Raw genomic sequence first — 22766 nt, 5'->3', positions numbered from 1 at the left:
TGTAAGGTAGTATTTTTTAGAATAGAAATTCTATCTAAATTATTTTCTTTTTTTATAAACTTTCAACTGAGGCAACCATTTGTCCCTCTCCCAAAGGAACAGAATTGACTACTTATATTATGATTGGGAAAAGGCACACTTTTGCCCCTGATGTTTAGGTCTAAGAACAAATATGCCCTTAAAAAAAAATCCGATAATAGGTAAAGTCATATGTTTTCCTGTTATTTAAGCCCCTTGGCTAAGAGCACTAGTTAACAACGTTTCTCTCTATTAGTCTTTCTCAGTGTCTCTATTTTCAGAACATATAGTTAAATCCATTATCATCATTTGAACATCTTCAATACCACCATTTATTCATTCTCAATCTGATCTCTCTTTCTATATTTATTACAAAAGCTACACTCTTTTTGGTATTGAGAATAAGAAACCTCAACAATTCCAACTAGTAATTTGCCACAAATGTTACTTCGTTGATTCGACAATGGAATATATTCGAAAGCAGAGAAATTACAAGGCCAGCTTTGAGCATCTTTTCTCATCTGTATTAAACTGTATCATATCAACATTAAATCATTCAAGAAATTTTAAAGAAAGACTAGACGATACTTGATTTGATTCATCAGAATAAATTTTATAAAAAAAAGTTAATTTCATCATAAATAAAATGAATTATTAAATTTTTCACTAAATAAGATAAGAACACCAAATTAATATATGAATATTCGTACATACATATATATTAGCGCTCTAACGTACATATATTTAAAATATGAAAGAATGAAGAGACGGGTGGAATCTAAGAGCGGGAATATTGAACTTTGTCGTTGCAGAACTTGTATTATAAATATGTTTAACTCGTGAATACATTACTAGTTAAAGGGAGTCGAACACGACTCCATGGAAAGACTAATCATGCTAATGGGTTGCATTATTCCAATTTTGATTCACGTGTACAGTCTTAAAAGGTTCAAATCACGAGCGCAACAGCAAAAGGAAAGAGCTGAAGAAAAAGTGTTGCTTATAGAGAGGGTGGTTGGACCCACATGGGATGTGAGGAACTGCTTTAAGTGGTGCTTAAACAATTTCGTTGTTATTTGACAAGTTTTAATATGAATTTTGGTGAATCATAAATTTAATAGAATAAGTAGAAATATGATTCGTACAATTCATAATGTTTTTAAATTTTACTTTTTCACTTTTTTTGAATTATTACTGTTAAAATGTCTGCATCACTACAAGTACTACAAGCACATTGTTATTATAAATAGTAAATCAGTTTTATTTCTGGTTTTCATATTTTCTATTAATAGTTTTAATGGCAACTAAAAATTTATACTACCACCATCCTAAACTAAACCAGCTTATAACTACAACTAAATACTTCCACTGCAGCCATGTCATTAAAACCAACTAAATAAACTACAACCATTAGTAAATTTTGCTCTCTTCTTTTCTACTTATAAAACCTTCTTATGCTCCAACTCTTTAAGGCATCCTCTAGCTGATACCTCTGTTTATTTCTTTTCTCTTTTAAGGCATTTGCAATCTAAAGTAGCAAAAAAGAGAGTATATAAAAATGGTTGTAGGATACTTTGCTTTGGCTCTTTGCACGGTCATCTTTTTCCTTTTATTCACTCCAAATGTATGTCTTGCCCAAAAGATGAATGTGATTGATAATTGTTGGAGACAAAACCCTAACTGGCGAAGAAGCAGGCAACAATTGGCCACTTGCTCTGTTGGATTTGCAGGGAAGATGACTAACAATATTGGGAAAAGTGTTACTCCTTATAAAGTTACTGATCCTAGCGACGACCCGTTGAACCCTAAACCTGGAACTTTAAGATATGGAGCAACTATGATTGATGGGAAAGTGTGGATAACTTTTAAAAGAAACATGAATATCAATCTTCGTAAACCTCTTCTTATTAGTAGTTTTACAACCCTTGATGGTCGTGGTGTTGATGTTCACATTTCTGGCAACGCTTGTTTGCTAGTGTATAAGGTGGGTTTTTAACTTCTATTTTTATCCATAGTCAGCATATCTTAGTGCATGGTCAACAATGGGCGAAACAATTAATTAGCAGTTTGTGAAGTATGGTTTATAGCATTGAGATTTGAGGTCTAATTGTTCACAGCACAATAGGTTATCAAAATCTAGGATACACTATTGCCACTTAGACATGCTCACAGGAAGGTTTTGGGCCAAACCCAATTGGGCATTTGGCTTTTATGCCTAGGTTTGAATCTTTAAATTTTTTATCACGTATAATTTGAAATGCAAAATTATATAAAAATATAACTGAAATACATTAAAAAATTTATAATAAAACTAATTTTCATAAGAAAATTGTTGTCTGAACCTAATCTCTTAGTTATTGGAGGGGCTAGATGGTTAGACAGGATTATGAACAAGTCTAAACTTCCCACTAAATAGTAACTTATGTGATTGTTGTCGTTTTCCTTTAATATCTTAGGATATGGTTTGGTGATTGATCACTGTGCGGTTAATTATGATATTCAGGCAACAGATGTAATCATCCATGGTTTAAGGATTCACCATTGCAAGGCCGTAGGACCTAGCTCAGTGAGAGGACCAAATGGACAAATTGTGCCACTGGGTCAGATGGATGGAGATGCAATCAGGCTAGTCAGTGCATCAAAAGTCTGGATAGACCACAATACACTATATGCATGCCAGGATGGTCTCCTAGATGTCACTCGTGGATCTACTGATGTTACCATCTCTAACAACTGGTTTAAAGACCAAGATAAAGTTATGCTTCTTGGACATGATGATGGGTACATAAGGGATAAGAACATGAAGGTGACTGTTGTTTTCAACCATTTTGGTCCCAACTGTAACCAGAGAATGCCAAGGTAGTAATTTTTATTTAATTAGATTTTAAACTGTCAGAATTCTATTGTTTCTTTCTTTCCTTTTTTTCAGTTTCTTATTTGCACATAAATAAATTTCAGAGTTCGCCATGGATATGCACATGTAACCAACAACCTCTACCAAGGATGGCAACAATATGCAATTGGGGGAAGTATGAACCCTAGCATTAAGAGTGAAGCTAACTACTTCATCGCACCAAAAGGAGGAAAGAAAGAGGTACCCTCAATTATTTCTACCATCATTATTTTCAAATAAATCAAATGAATTAATGATATCAAATTGAGAGTATTTCTCAAAGAGATTAACATTTTCGTATTAAGGATTTGATGATGAATTTAACTAACATTTTCGTATTAAGGATTTGATGATGAATTTAACTAACATTTTCGTATTAAGGATTTGATGATGAATTTAACTAAAATCAATAACTAAAGCTTATGTTTTACAGATAACATGGAGAAATGGACTCAATGACAAAAGCAAGCCATGGAATTTCTATTCTGTACGGGATTTTTTTAAAAATGGGGCTTCATTCATTCAAAGCAGTCTAGGCAAGGCAAAGCCTAACTACAACAATCAACAAAAATTTCATGTAGCAGATGCCAGGTCTGTCAAATCAATAACAAGTTCATCTGGTGCTTTAAAGTGTCAAAGAACAATTAGATGCTGAGTCAAGACTTAAAGAACCATGAAGAGAATGAATAGAACAACATACACAAGGCTTTGTACTTCATGGATAGAACTACAATGTTTCATAAAAGAATATCAATTACTTTCCTTCAATTATAAATAAAACGTATGCAGTTGTTTCTATGCTAATTTTTCTTTTTTTCCGCTTCTAAATGCTCATACTGTTGAAATTAATTATCAATACCATAATTTTGATTCATTTCTTTTCCACTTTCTGTTTTTGTCAGAATAATTAAATAATAAAAATCCCAATAATTTGTGTTATTTTCAATTAACTCCTAAACTTTTTTAGTCAAATTCTGATATATAATAATAATAATAATAATAATAATATGTTCTTTACAATTAAGTTTTTGGTTCTAAAATGGTTAAAATGAAAAATATGCAATGGATTGGAGGCAACTAATAAGATTATCAAGAAAAATGGAAATAGGCTAAGGTAAATCTTACACTACATGAACAATAACCACAAATAAATTTTAATTGAAGAAAAGAAAACTGATTAAAATCAAAATATTTAATCTTATATTATCTTATTTGGAGCAGAAGCAGGAGGTTCTTCTAAACGAATATAGTCATACATAATCCCTTGAAAGGGGCTGCTGCTTCTTGGTTGTGTCAAAAAGACTGTGTTACCTCCTTGAACAAGTCGAACGCCTGGTACATCTACGTTGTACAACCAGTAAAGTCCATGGATTCCATGTCTTGCGATTGAGTTATCCTTCCCTATCATTCCGCTCGAAAATATAATATTCGCTTTTGGATCGTTAATTCGAACCTTTATAAAAAAGGTGTTTCTTTTAGTACATATTTTATATAATAAAATAAGTGCATATCAAATTCTATATACATATATACCTGCAATTCAGCAACAGTTGCTGATGCAATTGCCACACGCAGTTTATAAATGCCATTTTTATCAACATTGTCTAGTTTGAACTTGATTTGCCATGTAGTTCTCTGGTACGTATTATCATCTTTTTTCCTGCAATGTATTAGCAAGCCAAGTGATTAATACTAGAGATTTTGCCATGTAGTTCAAATGAAACCTTCTCTTTTGTTCTTTTCAGGCATTGTTTAGAGGAATAATTACAAACTAATAATGAGAAATCATGGGAGTAATATTGGACAGCTCAGCGGTAAAAACTTGATTTCCTCGTTAAGAGCTTGCAGGTTCAAATTTATCGGGAGCTCATATGAAATCCTTATGTATCCAAAATGAAATTTGATATTGAAGGGCGAAGGAATTGCACCTGTTAACCTGAGCGAAGAACCAATCTTTTCTATAGTCACTGACACCAACTGTATATACTAAGTCTCCATCAGGATATAGTTCAGCATATCTATCCCACAGTCCATATTGCCTAAACCTGACAAGAACAGCCATGAATCCAGTAAAACGGTAATGCTATCTGACATGATTGATTAGCTCTAGATATTGAAAACTTTTATAATTGATGCTAACCTGTCAGGATGATTAACATAGAGTTTGTTGATGTACATAGGATTTGGATCAGGAATATAAAACTCTGCAGCGGAACGATCAGGAATTCCTATTTCCCATAATGTTGGGCCATCTCTTGGAGGCTCATACACAAGATCATGCATATTAATATCACAACCTACACCAGCGGATGATGTGTTATATCACGTATGAAGCCTTCGGTATAGAAGAGAAGCCTAACTTCAGAATGAAAAATTAGCAATCCTACCTGAGGTAATGGTAATGGCAACATCGCACCGGTAATCACCGATAAAACCAGGAACCCATGCATAAAGATTATAATCACCCGTACGTATACTGTTAATTGAGAAATAACCATTCTCATCTGCTTTACTCCAGAATTGATAGTCCTAATTAGCATTTGCAATGTAATTAATATCTATATCTGTGAGATTATACTTTTATAGATAATAATGGAAGCTGATTACTTTTTTAAACGAAATAAGACAATACTGTTGCAACTTGTAAAGAATAGAATTGGCTGGCTAGTTTAAGCAAAAAGATGGTCACCTTGCATTCCCTTTGCCATGATCCAACATCTCCTTGTGGGGCCAATCCAACATAAGCTCCATTTGCTGATATATAATCATCACTAACAAACCTAGACAATGTGTGATCAATTTGAACTTATTAATTTAAATTATCATCAGACAATGAAAAACCAAAAAGACAAAGAACCCCATCTACACATTCAAGAAAGGGAATGAGATTATCAATATTTCCCTTCACTTTCTTAGAAACCAAACGATCAACGAAAGCGTAGATTTGCACGTCTACCTGTCTTTGACAAGTAGTCTGCCGCTCACACTCCCCCTCTGTTCTGACTTTGGATAATCTTCCGAAGCTGGAAAAAAATAGGGCCAGCTTTGGACTTCAATCTCCGTCTGCAATATTACATCAATAATTTTAATTCGTTTTTGGTTCCTAACAAAGAGCAGTTCTCATTCATTAAAAATCAGGATTCTTTTTTCTTTTAATACGTTCCATTAGACTACAAGAACACGAGTAATGAAATTTGATGAATCCATCACAAATTCAGTAATAAGACGACCGCTTATTAAGAAAGAGGCTCACTGAACCATTGTCCGCAAGAATTTTCACAAGACTGTTGCATTTAATTTTCTTGTTTTGATTAAATGACCCTTCTAGATTTAACTTTACTGCATATAGTTTAGTATTGTATAACCTGTTCTTTGGCATCCTCCCAAAGTGAAAGAGGATCATCTCCAACCAGGACAGAATTCAAATACATAAAAACAGGACCAAATACTTTCTTCCAAGCCTCTCCAGCGACAAATTTTGGCACTAAATCTTCCCCACTATAATGAGCACTGAGAAACACCTGATTATAGTTAAAATTGATGTTTAAGTTTAACCCATAAAATTAAAATGTGAAAGAAGACATGAAAAAATAAGCATGATTTGTTCTATAGTGAAGAGGCTGATTAACTAAGCACTTACAGAAAGGGTGGTGGGGCCAACATGAGATGTCAAGTTCTGTTTGACGGGTCCACCAGATCGAAACTCGTTGCTAGGTGTGATTTGCCAAAACCCCACAGATGGGTCCATGCAAATCCAACCATGTACCCTGATGTCTTTGTTCTCACATGAATATTGGTACTTGTCATCCAACTACACATAATTACAAATCAAATATTGCATAACATTCTTCCTAATAAAAACAGAAATACTACTAAAGTCAGCCAGAGATTTCGGATAAAAATCCTATACCTCTCCTTTGAACTCAGACTCGACAGGATTGACAAGCAAGACAGCCTCGGGATAGGCCAGGGCTTGGCCTCTTGGCGGCAAACGGTCATCAGGTAAGGGCATATATCTTTGCCGATTGTCAGCCACTGCCATGTAGTGAAACCTATATATAAACCAATTCAATATCAACAACATGGTAAGGAACCAAAAGAAGAAAAAAAAGAAGGAAAAGAAAAAGAACTGGAATTACTTTTCTTTTCTAAGCTTGAATGCAATTCTGGCCTCTGCCAGGTTGAAACCAGGCCATTCTTTCAAATGCTCAAAGATTGCATATGAGTAGAATCCTGAGGAGCCACGAAGCATCACGAACCTGCAGAATTGTATTGGCTTCTTCAGTGCGCAGCATCTTTATTTTTGTGCACATAACGATTTTTAAAAGAAAACCAAATAATATATTCATTGAAATAAATAGGTAGATGATATTTATTTATTTATTATATCAGACCTTTTGTCTATGTTTAATGGAATGAGCTTGCCCTCTAAGGAGGGATCCCATGATCGTGTGAATGAGAGCTCCACTTGTTCTTCAGTTTCCACTATAACCTTAAAGCTTGTTCCTTTGATCCTGCATTTTAGAAATCACGTCTTCATGATTTAAGAAAAAGAAAATGAAAATATTAACAATTTTGTTTAAATTCTTTAGGGATATGCCAACAATGCGAAGTTGAAAATTAAAGGGACAAATTTTCCTGTTTTATTTTTAAAAATTAGCTTTCATCTAAAGATTAAAATTGAGACGTAAAAATAAAGAAAATAATTTAGTCAGTGAAACATCCGTTTCAATTTTTTCAAGTGTTTACTTTTTCTATATTAATGTGTTGATGATAGTAAGCCAGTATGCGAGCATGACAATTTTTTAATTTTTGGAGCTTAGATAATAGAACAACTATTAAGTAAGAAATAAATTAAGAAGAAGGAACATACACATCAAAAATTCCAGTTGTTCCTGTGCTTCCTGGTGTGCTCCAAACCAGGTCCCAATACCTGCATGCATATTGCAGATATTGGATCAATGTATTATAGCAATTATATAAGAGTTAGATAAGTTTTGCTTCTTTTCTCCTTTCTAATTTAAGCAACAATATCAATAATAAAGAAGTAATTGTGAAGTCACATATACCCTCTGTTAGATTCATCATTAAGAACTTCAAGCAAGTTGCCAATGCCATTATACTGTATGCCAGTGACAATTCCTTCTGGATTTGAAAGTGTAACTTGCAGGATTCCATTATCCAACATCACCTACAGAATATATAATATATGAAAATTGTAAAATTCTAGCATCTGTACATGAATCTAAGAAGAAAAAGAAAATCAAGCAGACTTGGATTTTACATGATTATCTTGAATATTGAGTTGCACCCCTTGTAGTGGCATGTTAAGGTCCTTGATAGGTCCTATCTATTATTAGTACTAGCAACCAAAAGCTTTTGAAAATCACTTTGAGAATTCAGCAGAGGATACGAATATTATATATACGTATATATTTATATGTACATACAGGAGTTGTTCTGTTGGTTTTTAGCTTGCTTAAACTGGTGATAAAGCTTTGTTCTTACTACTTTTGTGCTTTATAGATAATCTCTTGACTTGGTCGCCACTCGCCACTACTACTTAAGTTTGGTAGACTAGACAAAGCGTACAACAATGGCCATTTGTATCAGCCAAGAATCGGCTATTGGACCTAAAGGGCATGGTTGGCATGTCTTGAAACAATGATCTTTAGCTAATGATAACACTATAAAATTACAACTTTTCCATCAGCTTTCGAGTACTTTTGACTGCTGCTTAATCTTTTGCCATGCAACCTTCTTATTATTATCTACTTGAACTTTTATAAATCTATACACATACCATATTAAAGAGGTAGTATTTGGTTGGTAGCCACGAAATTGTAACATGGATCTCTCTTAAGTAATTTAATATTGCTGTGTTATCTTTGCCCGTTTTAAACTTGATCCGTACATTAAATAATTGGGCAAGTTGCCAAACGCTATGGACAACAGTCGAACATACAACTGGATGCCTCATGATGCCATATGCAATGTGTTTTTCTTATGGAGTTTTGACATGAGAAGCCAAGAATGTGTCATTATTCATCACGAAATCCCTGTGCGATTTGCGGTAACAGAGAAATCGATCACAAAATGAGAATCTATTGCAGAAATCAAGAATAAAGAGAATCCGCATCATTAACAAGAAAAAGAGCAAATCCATCATTTACAATATCTATAGGTCATCCTTCCATTATCGTTGATACATATATATAATACAAGCATATCCTCCCATCATTAGGTAGCCTAAATATTTATGGAGGAATATACATCAACCTAAACCGCATATGAAATTGGATCCTTTTTAATTATTACATAAATATGAAGATATGTTTGTGGATTATAAGGATGGACCTTCGAGACGAATATAGTCATACATGAGGCCCTGGAAAGGGCAGGTGCATCTTGGTTGTGTGAAGAAGATGGTATTCTCCCCTTCAACTAACCGAGCACCTGGCACATTCACATTGTACAGCCAGTAGAGCCCGTGTATCCCATGTCTTGCAATTGAATTGTCTCTCCCAATTAGGCCCGTTGTAAATAAAGGGCGTACGGCTTTTGAATCATTGACGCGAACCTTCAGGAAAAAGGGATCAAACAAATGTTTAGCCCTAAAAATTTTAACCAAAATGGATACACTTATACGTAGGTTTGTGAAGAGCTACTACCTGCAGTTCTGCCAGAGTTGCAGATGCAAGGGCCACGCGCAACTTATAATTACTCCTCTGATCAATTTTGTCAAGTTTGAACTTGATTTGCCACGTAGTACCTACATGTGTACCATCATCTCTCCTCCTGAAATAAACAAAACTTGTAGGATGAGAATAATTTGTAATGACTTTTTAATCTATTGCTAAAAGAGAAGACCAGAAAATGGCAAACAAAAGGGTTGCATCATAATTGCCAAAGTTTTCAACACCACGCATAAGTAATAGCATGTGTTTTGGCATGGCCATTTTCCCAAAGGGCAGGAGGTATAGGTGACTAACGGTTGTTCAGATTTTACTTTCAGTGTTTTCTTGTGAAAGTTCATCATTTTAAAACACTTAAATAAATGGCATCTAAATTCATCAAGAGTTAGAAGCTTATCCACTGTCAGGGAAGAAAAAAGATGTTTATGCATTTAGTCATCTACGCAGATGCAATCGATCTCAATTAGGATTTAAAAAGGACTGAAGCTTTCATCCCGTCAAGCTTAGCTAAAGTTGAAAGAAATGCACCTCACAACCTGCGCAAAGAACCAATCTTTGCTATAGTCACTAAGCCCAACTGTATAAACCAAGTCCACTTCAGGATATAAATCCACATATCTGCTCCATAACCCATACTGTCTAAACCTGCCAGTAGAAGGGAATAGCTAAGGCATCATTCAGGAGAAATATTTTTGTTATTACATATACTTCTAAGAGTTACAAGAAATAAGCCATATATAAAGTTATCATTTGAATACTAACATGACTATATTAAATAATGTGAATAATTTAAGTGGTTATCATGTGATTTTTTTTTTCAATCGATTCAGAAACAAAGTCCAATGAAACACATCTATCCATTTTGTCCATTACTTGTTATTAAATTATATTGAGTTACAAGAAGAGCAAACCTGTCAGGATGATTGATAAATAATTTATTAACATGTCTCGGTTCTGGATCGGGAACATAAAACTCTGCAGCAGAACGATCAGGGATGCCAATTTCCCACAATGTGGGTCCATCTCTTGGAGGTTCATATACAAGATCACCCACATCAATATTACAACCTGTATTGAATGTTGTTTGAAACCTATAACACATCCGTCATTTACAAAAGCAGAATTAAAAAGCTATCATAATATCTGAAAAATAAACCTGAGATTATGGTAATGACAGCTTGACATCGGTAATCTCCAATAAATCCAGGGACCCATGCATAAAGATTATAGTCGCCCGTACGGACATTTCTAATGGAAAAGTAGCCATTCCCATCTGCTGTGGTCCAAAATTGGTAGTCCTAATGAGAAGAAACAAGCAACATTCTAAAGCTAATCAGTGTTTGACGTGATCCCAAAAAATAGCTTCAATATAGAGACAATCGCCTACTTGTCCTAAGAACTTGAAGAAGATGTGGATTGCCTACAGATTTTGCCAATACTGAATCTGCTCAACTCATTTATCAGAATTAAGCAATTACCATCTCACATATCTATGACAAGAACTATTAAATTGCACTTGTCAGTGCAAAAAAATGTGAAGCTAAAATGTTCTAATTCTTCTCATTGAGTATCATTATTTTTTATTGGTGCTCTAACAGTAGTATCCAGTGGACGTTCTATATACTCCACAAATTAGGAAAAATGAAAAATGACAAGAAGTCATCTGTGTACTAATTCTTTTCCCTTTTTGGGAGGTGAATTGATGTAATAGATAATTATAAATTGGATGAAAATATAATGAAATAACCTTGCATTCTCTCTGCCATGATCCAACATCACCTGGTGGGGCCACCCCTACGGAAGCTCCACTAGCAAAAATGTAGTCCTCGTTCAAATACCTAAGCATTAAAATAACAAAATTACATACATCTATGCTAGCATAACAACAGGATATGAAAATCATCGTTCATGTTTCTATTTAACCCATCATTTACAGGTCTTACACAAACTCAGATCAGAATCAAGGGTGCAGCTATCATACCAAAAGAATGTAATAAAATTTCTTAATGGCAGTCAGCTCTTACCTTCTACTTCATTCTAGCTCGGGAAACTGGCTATGTTCAAATCAACCAACGTTAGAATCTTTCAACTGGCGGTCCTTACTTTCGATAGGTCCAGAATTTAGACTCTTGGAAAATCTATACTGTTTATGATTATAAACTCAGACATAATCCAACTTCCCATTCAAGTTTCTTGAAAGTTCATGGGGCTTCAAGTTGCATAACTTCAAAAGTCTCAAACCCAAACCAAGCCCAAGACCACATTTCTTTTGCAATCATGCCACTACAAACTAGAGTGATGACAATACTAAGAATAACAATGAGAATTCAAGCAATCAATACATCACCGCTCTAGGGTGTTTGCCAGCAGGAATTATATCTTATATATAACCAATATGCTAGGGGACATACATTTAGCAAGTATTTTGTTTATCAAATGAATCATATTTCACAATTACACATTAGGTATCTTGAATGCCTACCTATCTTTGACTAGCAGTCTACCACAAATATTCCCTCGTTGTTCTGACTTCTGGAAATCCTCGGAGGCTGGGAAACTGTAAGGCCAGCTTTGGACTTCAGTCATCATCTGTAAATTTACTTAGGTCAGTGATTATACTATCCAATTGTTCTATAACTTGCAATTACTTTGGTGTTAAACCTGAGTTTTGGCATCTTCCCACAAGAAACGAGAGTCATAACCAGGTGGTACAGAATTGAGATAGATAAACACTGGGCCAAAAACTTTCTTCCAATGCTCTCCAGGGTTAAACCTTGGAACTAGATCCTTTCCAGCATAATGTGAGCTATGAAACATCTAACAAAACCAATTTAATTGGAAATTGTAGTCAGACATTTGAAGTCAATAATACACAAAGTTGTGATGAGGAATTAAATTGTCTGACACCAACAGGATAAAATATTTCTAACAGCTACACCTGGGATCAGTCACTTACAGCAAGGGTTGTGGGGCCAACATGTGAAGTCAGGTTCTGTTTAAGGGGCCCACCAGTTCGGAACTCATTGCTTGGTGTAATTTGCCAAAACCCCACAGGTGGGTTGAAACACATCCACCCATGGACCCGATTATCTTTGTTTTCACATGAATATTGATACTTGTCATCCACCTGTATAAAACTATCATATATAACTTCACAGCATTCTTCATTTGCATTTCATGAAATAAAGGAAACATCTCGAATTTCTCTCCAAAATGTTTTGGCAGCCTCCAGCTTTACTCAAACTTTGATTGATAAGCTGGGAAAGGTTGGCGATGATCAAAGTTTCAGTTATAAACCCTTATGAATTTGGTAAAGTCAAAAAGAATAGAAAATAATAATAATAATAATAAAAAGAAGGAATGCGATTTAGGCTTTAAGAGGATAAATAGGAAAAATGAAAAAAAAAAAAAAAAGGGAGAGAGAGAGAGAAAAGTTGCATGTAGTAATAGTGGATTACCTCTCCTTTAAGCACCGGATCCTTAGGATTAAGAAGTAGGACAGCTTCTGGATAGCCCAATGTTTGACATCTTCCTGGCATACGGTCATCAGGTAAGGGCATCGGTCTTTGCCTATCATTTGCTACTGCCATGTACTGAAACCTGTCCACTCAAACAAAGAAACCCATAATTCAGTAGCATTTTGGTGGAGGTCAAGGCTATCTCGAACACCCTTTTGTTAATCATAATACAAAGTAGAAATGATCAGCACTAGACAGACAAGACTGTAACAGAGTCTTCTCAGAAGTACAACAATAAGAATTCTTGAGGTTCTAGTGATAGTTATATGTTAAAGAAAATCTCTTCCTTATCAACATAATATCTTCAACATGCCCACATATAATATAAGATGTTATGGATATGCTTACTTGTCTTTCCTGAGTTTGAAAGTAATTCTGGTTTCACCAAGTTCAAAACCTGGCCACTCTGGTAAGTGCTCATAGATGGCATAAGAGTAAAAGCCTGAGGAACCACGGAGCAATATAAACCTAGAGCAAAATAGACATCGGACTTAGAACTTGTAGCGAAACATCTTAATATAATCAAAGATGCATTTGTGTGCGTGTACACATAAAAATTTGGGCAATGACCTTTTATCTATGTTCAACGGAATATACTTTCCCTCCAGAGAGGAATCCCACATTCTTGTAAATGAGATCTCGATCTGTTCCTCATTTTCCACAATTACCCTAAAATTTGTTCCGCTAATCCTGCATAGCAACCAGTTGTTCATTCACACATCAGTAAAAGCAATAGCTCAAATGGTAGGAAATTTATTACAACCAAATGCTTTCTAAATTCTCTATTCCAGTAAACTAGTTCCTTTTTCAGGCAACAGCACAAGCATTATAAAGAAAAAATTTGAAGTACTCCAACTTCTCACAACTATAGTGAAGTCTAAAGATATATAAAAGTGCAATCTTCTAAAAAGGATCACATGTCAATGTTATGAAAGAAAGAAAGTTGCTGAACAATGATGAACTTCTATTTAATTGATCCTAATCTCTTCTTTGGCCAATGAAAAATAAACACATGCATCTGAACTTTTTAGCTAGTGATGAGATATATTCTGTGGTAATAATTGTTTGTCACTAGAAAGATGAAAAAATCAACTTATCAATAACTTTGGCTGACTGAACTATATTAAGCATTAAATTTTGAGCATAATGTGAAAAGAAGTGAGTGAAAAGGGCATACACATCAAATATTCCCTTGCCTCCTGGTGGATTCCAGAAAAGATCCCAATACCTACACAATTAAAAGAACTTTCTAGTTGGCATAAGACATCAACCTTTTAACAATTGTCTTCATGGAGCAGTTAGCAAAATAACAGTAACAATAATAATAAATATAAGAACAGAGAAGTAAGAAGCAACAGTGCATGACTGCCAGTTAGTTTATGCTTAAAGTTGTAAATCTGAATCTTCTAATCTAATACCTGCAGTCCAGATCAGTGCTGTCTTACAAAAAATTATAAGTTATCTTACGCCCAGCTACTGTGTAGGCCCAGCTATTGCGGCAGAAATTGAACAAACTATAAATAGAAAATAGAAAAAGCTGAAGCATCTATACCCTCTATTCGATTCACGATTAAGAATTTCAAGCAAATTGTCAATGCCACTGTATCGTATGCCAGTAACAATACCCTCAGGTTTTGATAAGGTGATTTGAACTATGCCGTTCTCCATCACCACCTGCAAAAGGCACAGAATTAAACCAAAGCATTAAGTGGAAATACAACTTAAAATTAATAACAGGTACTATACTTCCAGCACGCAACAAACGTACTCCAGTATATCATAATTTCAATAATATTGGCAACAAACAGAATACATAAAAAGAGAGCTTCAGAATAAAAGATTTGCACAAAAAACTGAATTACATGACGATCTTGAATATGCAATCGGACAGCAGGATGAGCCATGGTGCCACAGTTGTTATTTCTCAGAGCTTGATTACCATAATCAAAATGCCAACCTTGGTTTTGTATATCTGAAAAATACGAGTGGGACCGCTATAAGAAAGAAACATACAATATAGTTTAATCTATGAAAAGCTGTTTTGTAAATGTGGAAACAACTTCTAAAAGTTCTCTTTTTATCGATTAGGTTGCTTTGGTAAGAGAATAAAGAAATCCCTCTTTCTCGTTTCCTTTGGTGCTTTTACGTATGTGCATTGAATGAACCAATGAAGAAAAATTGGACAATGAACTTGTCAAAATGCTGCTGTATAAGAAATTTAAAAGAATAATAATGGGATGCAATATAGGAAAAAAAAAAGAAATTGGTATTTGAAAGATGAAAAGCAAGCCTCCTTAAATTCCTAATGGATTGGAATTTGAACGTAAACATTTGCAGAGAGAAGGATCATCAAAGTCACATCAATGTGTAACAAAAGGCAGAACCATTGGATTGTACACGTGGTCAAACTTCTGAATTTGATAGATCTGCATTTTCCTATCTCCTAAAAATAGAATTATCATGGCCGATAGGATCGTTACAGTCTTTATGCAATAAAACAATAGAAGGATTAGTTCGTCAGGTTTAATGGATGATCCTAATAAATAAAACGACCAATCGTTTTCTTTCGAAAGACGTCGTTAAAAGCATATAATATGCATAATTTTTCACGGAAAAGATTGAACGACAAGGAAAAAAAGATTGAAAGACAAAGGCGCTCTTTTCTTAACCGACTAGGGGATTATAATCTACATCTTTTATCATATTTTATATGATGAATGGGACTCGAAGTTCAAGTTGCGTACCAGAGGGTGCAGGTATCTGAGAAGTGGAACTATGAGTATGATGCATCCGCCCACCGCAATCGCCTAGAGAAGCGAAGATACTTTGCAGCTTTTTCTTCATTTAGAGAAATTGGGAAGTTGTGTACATCGGCAACTCCAGCCCGCGGAAGTAATGATTAATTTTGACTGAATGGCGGCAAAGGACCGTCCAAGTGGAAACTGCTCAAAAACTGCTTCTTCTTTTTTGTAATTCCGATTTCTAGATTAGCCGTTGCCGCGTTTTTGGAAAAGAAATATGATCGTGTTGGGCTCTGACCCTTGTTGTAATTTGTGAAGCTTCAACTAATTTTACAAAATTTAGACTGTTTCGCGGAAAATATTTTTGTGTTTTCCTCATATTTTTTGAAAAGTAGTTGAGAAAACTTTTTCATACTTCTCTGTATTCTTTTTGGATCAGTATTTCTGTGGTAGATACAGAAAAATTAATCAACAAAAAAAAAAAAAAACTTGTACAAAACCACCCAAATATATTTCGATCAATATTTCAGCTATTGGCATTCTACTTCACCACTGATGCCAGGCACCAATCACTAAAATATCATCAAAAGAATTTTAATTTTGCTATTCTGATATGAAATCTTTTTATATTTAATTACACAGCTTGAAGTATAAAATATTTAGAATTTTAAATATTTAAATTCTGTTTTTATGAATAAAGTTTTTTTTTTACTATTGACGTGGAACACTCAAAATTACCTTATGATTTTCTATATACAATCAAATTATAAAATATAAGTTATTTTCTATGAAACATACAGAAAGTTAGCGGAATATAATTTGCCGGCCCTTTTAATCGCCTTTCAATTACAAAATAATTTAGAATTTGAAGATTTCCTTTACTTGATAAAAAGTAAATTCACCCGGAACAGAACATAAATGAACTGCATCATCCTGGAATAAACTGAAAATGGAGATGATAGTAAATTCACAGAAGTAGAATTGCAGACCATTACATGCAAGTAACTTCACTGTATGCAAATAAACGCGGAAGCTCATTACAAATGAGGATACTCGAGCTCTCAATGCACTGTCACAGCCAAATGAGTTAAAAGGGTAACAACAGTATGCCTCAGTTGATTACACATATCCAGATAAATGGAATAAGTAGCCTCAGAGATGTCATTTACATAAGCCCTAATCTGTACCTTCTCAGCTTGCTAATGCACTGGATTATTCTCTGTTTTCCTCTGAAAAAGAAGTGATCCTAGTATCACAGCAATGCCTGTAATTGCAATGGTGAACATCAGACGTCGCCGTGAATAATCTTGTGGCGGCCTTCTTGGAGCACCTTGTGGTCTTTCAGCTGCCCTGACATCTCTTCAAACATTCCAAATAAATTAGACCCGTTAAAGGATGAAAAAATCCAGAATAAGAATTATTACTAAATCAATCAGACAACACATCATTCATGAGTTCCCGTACCTCATTTTTAGGCAATTACACTTCTGTAAACTGAGGAACATTTCCTTCATACTTGCTTAACTCAAGTCCATAGGCTAGAGCATCTAAACAGTTACACACTTACTTTTTCAATCAATTTCTACATTCGGATCACAAGGATGGCAATGTACTGGTCTACTCGAGGATGGAACAGTAATTATGCAGTAAAGGGACTATCTAGTTTGTTCTTAGTTGAAAGTTCAAACCAGATGTGTAATCCACATATGGCCAACCTTGATGAATCATCAAACAACAACAGAATAGAAACACGCAACATATGCCGACTTAAAGGACAATATTGAAAATTTCTAAAGAGAGGATACAATTACAATTATAACTCTTAACTTCACAGGCCTTTCCCATGCACTCCCTTAAATTCAAGTTGGATCGACAAAATCAACCATTTCAAAAAAAATAGTGGAACTTTAGCATGCCGACTTCTCACAAGCAGCAATTAAAAAGGTTACAAAGATGCAAGAACAAGATCAAAAGCACCTAATAATAGAGAGGCAATATAAGGGTGAGTTTGGCATTGAGTTTGAGAAAGCGCTTTTCCAATATCAATTTTTATTTTGAATGATTTTTTGAGTTTTGAAAATTTTTTTTGCAAAATGCAGGTGAATAGATGTTTTTCCTAAAAGCAGGTTTGAGAAAAGCAGTTTATAAAAAAATTTAAAAAATGAATATATTAAATCAACAAATTTCTAAACCTGCTTTTTGAACATCCAACCGCAATCTAAATGGGGCACACAATTCATAGGTCCATATAATAATTGCCATTATCATGAAACTTTAACATGTAGACTCCTTAGCAGCAATTAAAAGGCCAATAAAGATGTCAGAACAAGGTTAGAATACCTATCAATAGGGAGGAAACATAAATGGGGCACACACCCCAAAGGTCTTGATAATAAGTGCCATATAGTGGCAGAACCAAATTCCGCCCAAAGGTGCCTACAGAAGCTGACTTTCAAGCTGGGACAGTTATCAAGCTACCTTCCAAAAAGTTCACAGGTCCAAGTATCAACAGATCTTCAGCTCTAAAATGTAATTCATTTTTTACAAATTTACAAATCAAGTTCAGTGTTCTAGCCCACTTCTTCGTCTAAATCATGCAAGGAGAGATTTGACTTTTGAGATAACTGAAATTTTAATTTGTGCACAAAAGCCAGTCAAGTATGTGCTTTAGATAGCATGCCATAATATATGGCAGCTCATGCTGAGCAGATGAGAAGACCTTCCTCATAGCATGTGCTTTGATATAATATATTCCCATGTAAATACCAACTGCTGCAAATTAACCATCACCGTAGACATGAACCCACATGCTTACACATTCTTTTATTGACTTCACTGTCACATGCCATTTCTATTTTAATGGCTTAAACTATGCTTCTATTCTACATCCACTTGCTGTGCTATTCCACAACAAAGTGATCAAAATCAAACACATTCACCAAGATTCAATCCAGGATGAATGTCTTCAACTTGAGGCTTATGAATTTAATACTTAACAACCAACACTTGCACAAGATTAACACTACTCAACAAGTCCTGAGACTGGATAAAGCAAAAGGAAATCAATTTGGCAATAATTTCGACTCACAATATAAATCATCCAAATTTATCTAGTGACTAAAAAAGTATTTAATTATAGGTGACGACTAAGAAGGATGATATATCTACCTGGAAGTTCCCACGATATTATTTGTCACACCAGTGCATCTAATCTCATGGTTGTATCTTTCTCGCAGTCTAATATATCTATTGCACAGATGACAAAGTTCTGTCCGGTTGCCACATACCTCCTGAAATTTCATAATCAAAAGTATGAAAAGAAGTGCATATATCAATTGGTACTGAAGTATGAAACAGAAAAAACTAACTAGTAATTTCTAAACTATCAATGGTCCTACCTGATGCTCAGCTAGATCAATTGCAGGCAACGGAAACTCACAGAATTCACAAGTGACAATCCTTTGAGGACAATTTTCACCTTTATGGATTGCTAGAACTTCACGCTCCATTGTCTCACTGCAGAGGGAACAAGCCACCTGCTCAAATACATAAGGTCAAGATAGTACAGTATGCACAAAACAAACTTCACCATGTTGCACAGTTCAAGAAAAGAACATCATTGTGTAACCCCACCAATTATGAAACTTTCCATGTGCCAATGACGCTTTTCCACAATTACTTTCTTGAAACATGTTACATAATTCCCCACTGAATAAAGGTGAATAGCGTAAAATAAACCAACATACCGGAGCATGAGTGTTTGAGAAATGTTCGTCATAATGCTTTTTTGGGATCATATCACCACAAACTTTACATTTTTCAAGGTTTCGAGAACAATGTACAGAGTGCAAATCGTAGTTCAAGGAAGGGATAGCTCTGTTACTGGAAATACAAAAACAAACTACATATCAACTGATTGATTATGTTTCACCAACAAAAACTTAGTCAACAGAGACAGAAGATGCATCAACCATTTCAAGATGATCATTATATTTAACCTAGAATATTTAGGGAAAAAAGATAAAGATCCCAAAATATAAAAGTTTCCACAACCCATGAATAATGAAAGACAATAAACTTCTTGAGAATGAATATTTCTATCATTTCTCTTTTCTGAAAAGCAGAAGTATTGACTCTAAATATACATCAACATTAAATATATCAAGAAAATTATGCTCCAGAAACGAGGGAAAAAAGATTATTTGATCCAGCATATGACCATTATTAGGATTACAAATTAAAAGCAAAGTATGGGACTTGAATCCTATATCACAAGTATGAGACTTTGGTGTGCGGTGTATATGGACTTCATATCTCCTATCGTAACAGCTAGCTTTTGAGGTGTGATTATCCCAAAGTTCATATAATCATATCAGATTGGCCAAAATGCATATATTCAAATATCAGGGTTGAGGCACTCACTAAACTATTAAAAGAACACTCTAACATGACTAAAATATGTTGACACAAAGACACAACAACACTAAGATACAACCAGATCAACAAAATGTAACTCAGAATCCAAAATAACCAGACACATAATTAATCATCAAACAGCAAAATTAAAAGTAAAACTAAATCGTGGTCCTGATCAGCTGTATGTTATACTCGTATGATCTAACCTAACAAAACAATAACATAACAAACAAATAACAAAAGATCAAGATCGCACAGTCTATATTACACAATTCCCGCACCGAAAAGGACACAATTAAAAAGAAAAAAAAAATTACCAGTGATTGCACATGGTTGTGGTTTCCTCCGATGCAACTGCCATATCGGTGTAAAAAAAAAAAAAAGACGTCGTCTCCTGTCAAAGAAGACCTTATAAATCAAAAAAAAAAAAACAATCATCGGGGACAAAAATGGATCGAGATTACAGTCAAAAAAAATATTAAGATGGTTATGCATGCATTTATCATCAGAATAATAGTGTAGCCGTGGTCATTATTTACCTAAAGATAAATAAATTCGACTCAATGTATTTGTGATTCTTGATATATAAATTTTTTCCCTTCCTGTAATTTAATTGGGGATTTTGCAGACTCGAAGACGAGAAATGAGAGAGAGGGAGAAATTGATTACTTAGGTTCAACTAACTTTAGATAGAGAGACTTTTAGGACATTTGGGTCGACATCTATGATTTTCCTCATTTATTCACGCGACCTCGTATTGCGTGTTCTTCACACGCCATTTTATCTATTGAGATAATCCTCGTCCTATTGTTAGCCCAACGATAGTGGACCTTTCCATCAGCCCTTTCATTTTTTTGAAACAGAACCTTCAATTTCAATTATATATATATGGAGGTTCTCTCCTTTTACTGGGATTAATACTAGCAGAAAAAAGAAAAAGAAAAAGAAAAAAACATTTTGTCTTTGGAGAAGAATTGATACTAGAATTTTAGGCATCTAAATATTAGACTCTCTTTTTTCAATTATTACAAGAGTTATATATTCTAATATAATATGATAATCATTTGATGATAAATACAGTACAAATCTACATATAAAATCCGAAATATATAATTTATTAATACAATTCTACGTGTCTACAACCTATATATATTTTTTGTGTTGTTATATTCTAAAAATTATAATATAATAAATTATTAAATGTTACATTATTTTATAATTAAATATTGATTTCAATTTTAAAAAATAGCATAGTAATATGAACTTTTTTTTCTGATTAAATAAAAATAGTATTATTAATTAAATTTTTAAAATTAATATATAAATAAATTAACGTAGTAATCTTTTTATACCATATAGATTATCAATTATATATTTATTGAATTGTTAATTTAATTAGTCATCTCCAGCCTCGTACCTCAAAAATTACATTCCGCAATATTTGTCGGCAGTGTTGACTTAGGTAAGGAGGCAAATCAGGTAATAGCAATAGCAGTTTTTGCTGTGCTCATCTATGAAACACAGGGATACTTGCTGGGAATGTGGGGGCAGGGAATATGGCTTTTATATCTCAAATAACAATTAAATTTAGTTAAAATTATATGTTGCAAAGAATAGGCAGCATTGGTGCAAATTGGAATTTTCTTTTTGGTTTCTTTTTTAATACACAGCAAACATGTCACTAATTTCAACTTTTTCACTTTATCCATTTTTTGTTTTTTTTTTTGTTTTGGGTTTTATTGCTTGTTTGTGGAGAGGAAGAGGATTCCAAGAGCTCACTTAGAATACTATATTTAGGAAGAGTGAACTAAGGAAGGGCGTTGAGCTCTTTTTGACAGGTTATATCTGCTAAATTTCTACGTACCTACGTACCAATTCGGCTTGGCTTAATTGGCAAGCTTTTCTAATTCTGAGTTAATTTTGGGGTTATCGAATAATATAATGTTAATCATAGAGAGCAATCCACTAATGGAAGTTCTTAAGGAATCGCACGTCACGTTCTATTTCTATAGTTTTCGCAATTAATTATAATTAACCAGGCATCCAGTACCAGGCTGTATCATGCATGCCCCTATAAACCTACATTAGCTTCTAATTAATTGCAAATATATGCATCTAAGCGCGTTCTTAACTCATAATTATAGACGTGATTTTGTGTGGATCTCATGTGTGAAGTCCACCAATCTTTTTTTCTTTTTCAAGGAAGTGGAATTCCTATGCGTTGGAGAATAATTAAGCATGCATATGTGTTAATTAATTTTAAAAGGATAATAATAGTAAGTTTTAGGATGGATATGATCAAATATTCTTCTTCTTCTTCTTTTCTGAAATAAAGTGAAGCTCGATGAATATGTAGAAAAGAAGTGTAAATACATTATCAATTAAGGAAATAAGAGATCTGCTAAATCTATAAATTAGGTTGATTTGTTACATTATATAATGATTCATTTACATAATTTCCTTACCAATAAAATTCGATATTTGC

General features: G+C 34.1%; 4 protein-coding genes across 5 annotated transcripts; 1 reads left to right on the top strand and 3 right to left on the bottom strand.

Moving 5' to 3' along the window:
• The first annotated feature begins 1738 nt into the window (after positions 1–1738).
• On the top strand, positions 1739–3709 carry LOC8280337 (putative pectate lyase 2). The gene is made up of 4 exons (XM_015724289.2): positions 1739–2002; positions 2522–2877; positions 2977–3112; positions 3345–3709. Exons 1-4 carry the CDS (start codon positions 1754–1756, stop codon positions 3564–3566), a joined length of 963 nt encoding a protein of 320 aa, XP_015579775.2. The 5' UTR covers positions 1739–1753; the 3' UTR covers positions 3567–3709.
• A 269-nt stretch (positions 3710–3978) lies between these two features.
• On the bottom strand, positions 3979–8316 carry LOC8280336 (rhamnogalacturonate lyase B). Its single transcript, XM_002527307.3, has 15 exons — positions 8196–8316; positions 7981–8102; positions 7785–7844; positions 7306–7425; positions 7051–7170; positions 6822–6963; positions 6552–6722; positions 6277–6432; positions 5868–5974; positions 5601–5691; positions 5299–5440; positions 5052–5208; positions 4840–4956; positions 4445–4571; positions 3979–4364 (listed from the first exon to the last, which is right to left on the bottom strand). Exons 1-15 carry the CDS (start codon positions 8235–8237, stop codon positions 4110–4112), a joined length of 1929 nt encoding a protein of 642 aa, XP_002527353.2. The 5' UTR covers positions 8238–8316; the 3' UTR covers positions 3979–4109.
• Positions 8317–9034: 718 nt separating this feature from the next.
• On the bottom strand, positions 9035–16337 carry LOC8280335 (probable rhamnogalacturonate lyase B). The gene is made up of 16 exons (XM_002527306.3): positions 15869–16337; positions 14987–15096; positions 14677–14798; positions 14302–14352; positions 13695–13814; positions 13473–13592; positions 13065–13206; positions 12563–12733; positions 12268–12423; positions 12089–12195; positions 11354–11444; positions 10763–10904; positions 10518–10674; positions 10135–10251; positions 9583–9709; positions 9035–9491 (listed from the first exon to the last, which is right to left on the bottom strand). The coding sequence occupies exons 1-16, from the start codon at positions 15966–15968 to the stop codon at positions 9255–9257; spliced, it is 2070 nt and encodes a 689-aa protein (XP_002527352.2). The 5' UTR covers positions 15969–16337; the 3' UTR covers positions 9035–9254.
• A 484-nt stretch (positions 16338–16821) lies between these two features.
• On the bottom strand, positions 16822–20981 carry LOC8280334 (TRAF-type zinc finger domain-containing protein 1). Of its 2 annotated transcripts, none has more exons than XM_002527305.4 (6): positions 20821–20981; positions 20599–20675; positions 19612–19747; positions 19264–19401; positions 19034–19155; positions 16822–17224 (listed from the first exon to the last, which is right to left on the bottom strand). In XM_002527305.4, exons 2-6 carry the CDS (start codon positions 20640–20642, stop codon positions 17065–17067), a joined length of 600 nt encoding a protein of 199 aa, XP_002527351.1. In that variant the 5' UTR covers positions 20643–20675; positions 20821–20981; the 3' UTR covers positions 16822–17064. The 2 variants fall into 2 exon arrangements, with proteins under 2 accessions (XP_002527351.1, XP_015579789.1); XM_015724303.3 differs by having other exon boundaries at positions 20599–20689; positions 20821–20969.
• Between the last annotated feature and the right edge of the window lie 1785 nt (positions 20982–22766).

This window comes from Ricinus communis, chromosome 2, assembly GCF_019578655.1.
Source record: "Ricinus communis isolate WT05 ecotype wild-type chromosome 2, ASM1957865v1, whole genome shotgun sequence".
NCBI classification, from domain to species: Eukaryota; Viridiplantae; Streptophyta; class Magnoliopsida; order Malpighiales; family Euphorbiaceae; genus Ricinus; species Ricinus communis.
This window is presented reverse-complemented; position numbering and strand designations above follow the sequence as displayed.